The sequence below is a fragment of the Electrona antarctica genome (genome assembly GCF_951216825.1).
Source record: "Electrona antarctica genome assembly, chromosome: 20".
NCBI lineage: Eukaryota > Metazoa > Chordata > Actinopteri > Myctophiformes > Myctophidae > Electrona > Electrona antarctica.
The window spans coordinates 2,402,894-2,406,299 of NC_136801.1; the positions used below are offsets into that span (position 1 = coordinate 2,402,894).

At 47.5% G+C, this 3,406-nt stretch overlaps 1 protein-coding gene across 1 annotated transcript; it reads left to right on the forward strand.

Moving 5' to 3' along the window:
- Positions 1-1,090: 1,090 nt before the first annotated feature.
- LOC306912820 (beta-galactoside alpha-2,6-sialyltransferase 2-like) lies at positions 1,091-2,458 on the forward strand (the record flags this gene model as incomplete). The annotated part of the gene is made up of 1 exon (XM_079489276.1): positions 1,091-2,458. One exon carries the CDS (start codon positions 1,091-1,093, stop codon positions 2,456-2,458), a length of 1,368 nt encoding a protein of 455 aa, XP_079345402.1.
- Positions 2,459-3,406: the final 948 nt, after the last annotated feature.

The window sequence follows — 3,406 nt, forward strand, 5'->3', positions numbered from 1 at the left end:
AACTAAAATGTATGTAATACATATATCTGTGTGATCATTAGAATGTCTAGAACATGTATTATGTATTATTGTGAAAGATATCCACCAAATGTAAATTATTAATTTATTATTATTATTTTAATAATTATTATAAATGTGCATTAATTATTATTTTTTTGTAACATATTTTTTTAACATAAGTCCTAGTAGTACAAAGTAGTAGTAAGGTTGAAATCTCTTTTTTGCAAGTGGAAATATATCCGGGTCTTACAGGGTTTTAATGGTCTTGCACGGTTGCACCTGTGACCTTCCTATCTCCACGATTGTTTGCCTAGATATGTCCCTAACCGCCCCCTCAGGTCCTCCACTGCTGGCCTGCTCGAACTTCCTAAAAGGGTGGCTACTAAAAAATATGGCGTGGCAGCCTTCTGCTTTTATGGGCCTGGAATAAACTGCCACTACAGCTCAGACAGTCACCCTCTATAGACATTTTAAAGACACAGCTTAAAACTCATCTCTTCACTCTTGCTTTTAGTTGAGTTTTAAATCTCTGTTCTTATTTTTGTACTGATCTGCCTTATGCTCCTCGCTATTGTCCTATTGTTTTAACTGCCTGCCCGTTTTAATTTTGTTCTTGTTTATGTTTTTGTTATTTCTATTCTGCTCTGTAAAGCACTTTGGGCTGCAATTATGTTTGAAAGGTGCTATATAAATAAAGTGTATTATTATTATAGTTTTTGTTACCAATTTAATCCAATCAGAGGAGAGACCTCACCCAGGATACAGATGAAACACTGTACATAATTGAAGCTAATAAAGGGGTACTCTCTCCTGATTGGCCAGAATTTGTCAACCCACCTGAAAATTTTGCTGTTTATTAAAGAGCAGTTGACAGAACAAAAAACAAAAATATCACTCACTATACCACCTTTAATTCTTCCGACGTTTTATTGTTTTTATTATTGTATTGTTTCTAAATGAAGGTGCTTAACGTGGTTTTTGTTTCGTTGTCTTTGCAGCTTCTACGTTACGTTTGATACGGGCGTAAAAAGTGTGACCGTCATCTGCTGGCTCTACGAGTTCAATAATAATGAGGCAACTGATGCTAGCGATGATCTTGGCTTGGACTCTCTTCGCGACACTGTCTTGGATTCTTCTGTTACCCCATGATGCACCTGTGGTGACCGTTCCCCTTCCCATGAAGACCCCAAAGGACCTCCTGTGTGAACTGAAGACCCGCGCCAAGCTGAGGACGGTGGACGGATCCGAGGAGCCCTTCTCCTCCCTGGGCTGGTCCAGCCTGATGCCCTCCGCTCCTCTGGTGCCCTCCGCTCCTCCTCTGGTGCCCTCCGCTCCTCTGGTGCCTGCCGCTCCTCCGGTGCCCTCCGCTCCTCCTCCGGTGCCCACCGCTCCTCCTCTGGTGCCCTCTGCTCCTCCTCTGGTGCCCTCCACTCCTCCGGTGCCCACCACTCCTCCGGTGCCCACCACTCCTGTTCCCCTTCCCATGAAGACCCCAAAGGAGCTCCTGTGTGAACTGAAGACCCGCGCCAGGCTGAGGACGGTGGACGGATCCGAGGAGCCCTTCTCCTCCCTGGGCTGGTCCAGCCTGGTGCCCTCCGCTCCTCTGGTGCCCTCCGCTCCTCCGGTGCCCTCCACTCCTCCTCTGATGCCCTCTGCTCCTCCTCTGGTGCCCTCTGCTCCTCCTCTGGTGCCCTCCACTCCTCCGGTGCCCACCACTCCTCCGGTGCCCTCCGCTCCTGCGGAGCGGTTCCGCGGACTGCGGGGGAACCGAAGCTGCGCCGTGGTGGCCTCGGCCGGGGCCATGCTGCGCTCGGGACTGGGCGAGGAGATCGATTCCCACGAGGAGGTCATGCGGTTCAACCACGCGCCGACCGCCGGTTACGAGAAAGACGTGGGAACCAGAACGACTTTTCGCCTCATCAATGAGCAGATTCAATTTATGCCCAAATTTCGATTCGGCAACAGCTCTCTCTACCGCAACGTCACCCTGGTGACCTGGGAGAAAGCCCCTCATGACCTCAACCTGTCCGTGTGGTACGCCCACGGAAAAATCTTCGGTCCGTATGTCACGCGCCGCAGGCAGGACCCCGCTCAGCCCTTCTACGTGCTTCACCCCGGCTACGTCCGCCAGCTGTGGCAGGCGATTCAGGGGTACACGCCGCGGGAGCACATCCAGAGTAACCCGCCCTCCTCTGGCTTCATAGGCATCCTCGTGATGATGGCGCTGTGCGACGAGGTGCACGTGTACGAGTACATCCCCTCGGTGGCGAGGCAGAAGGCGCTGTGCCACTACTTTGAGCGTAGCCGAAACATAGACTGCTCCCTGGGCGGCCCTCACTATTGGCACCCCATCGAATTTGAGAAGCGGTTGATCCGACGAATCAACACAGGCTCCGAGACTGACCTCAGAAGAGGCAGGGTGACGCTTCCTGGATTCAGCTCAGTCAACTGTGACTAGGCCCGGGTGGTGATAATTGGCACTGGGTGAAAAAACTGGGTTGCAAAAATCATGGGATAAAAATTATATATAAAAAAAAAAAAAACTTTGGAGAAAAACGGAATGTCAAAAAATACACCGCAGTGGCTGAGACCAAAGCCATAGAGTAATGGTTGAGACGAAGCAGTGAAAGGTCCTGAAAGATATACATAACGTCCGTCTCACCCAAGTGTGATAACTACTGATTTAGACGATGTGATAGTAGGTCTACATGCATGCACATCCACTCTGGCGCTATGGTGCTGGACAAACGGCAATACGGGAGGGAAAAATAGAGTCTGCAAACACTGGTAAAGAAACTCAGCTCCACTGGTTTATTAAAGGACCACTTCACCACTTTTCAACCTATCTTCATATAATAGGTCCTCACTAATAATCATGATAAAATGGCACGATTTTTTTCTACTCAGTCTGTGTCTCATAGGAGGGCTGTGGGCAGTTCAGAAACTGTCTTCCAGTGACATCATCATTAGGCAGATCTTTTTTTAATTTAATTTTTAGATTTTCATCACCGTGAGAACGTTGGCTTCCATTTTCGCATTGCAACTTTTCAGGACTAGAAAGCCTGCAGTTTCTATTAGCTTGTATTCCCCATCTATGATGTCACTGGAAGACGGTTTCTGAACTGCCCACAGCCCTCCTATGAGACACAGACTGAGGAGGAAGAATTGCGCCATTTTTTCATGATTATTAGTGAGGACCTATTATATCAAGATAGGTTGAAAAGTGGTGAAGTGGTCCTTTAAGATTCAATGTTTCGGTCACTGGGATCTTCTTCAGGAATACTATGATAGTATAGTACAAACCTCTCAGGTACAACACGCTGTGTTTCTTGTTATTCTTCTGCTGAAATAATTATCTTGTTTTGTAAAGCAATTTGTTTGAACAATAATAATGTTTTATTGTTGT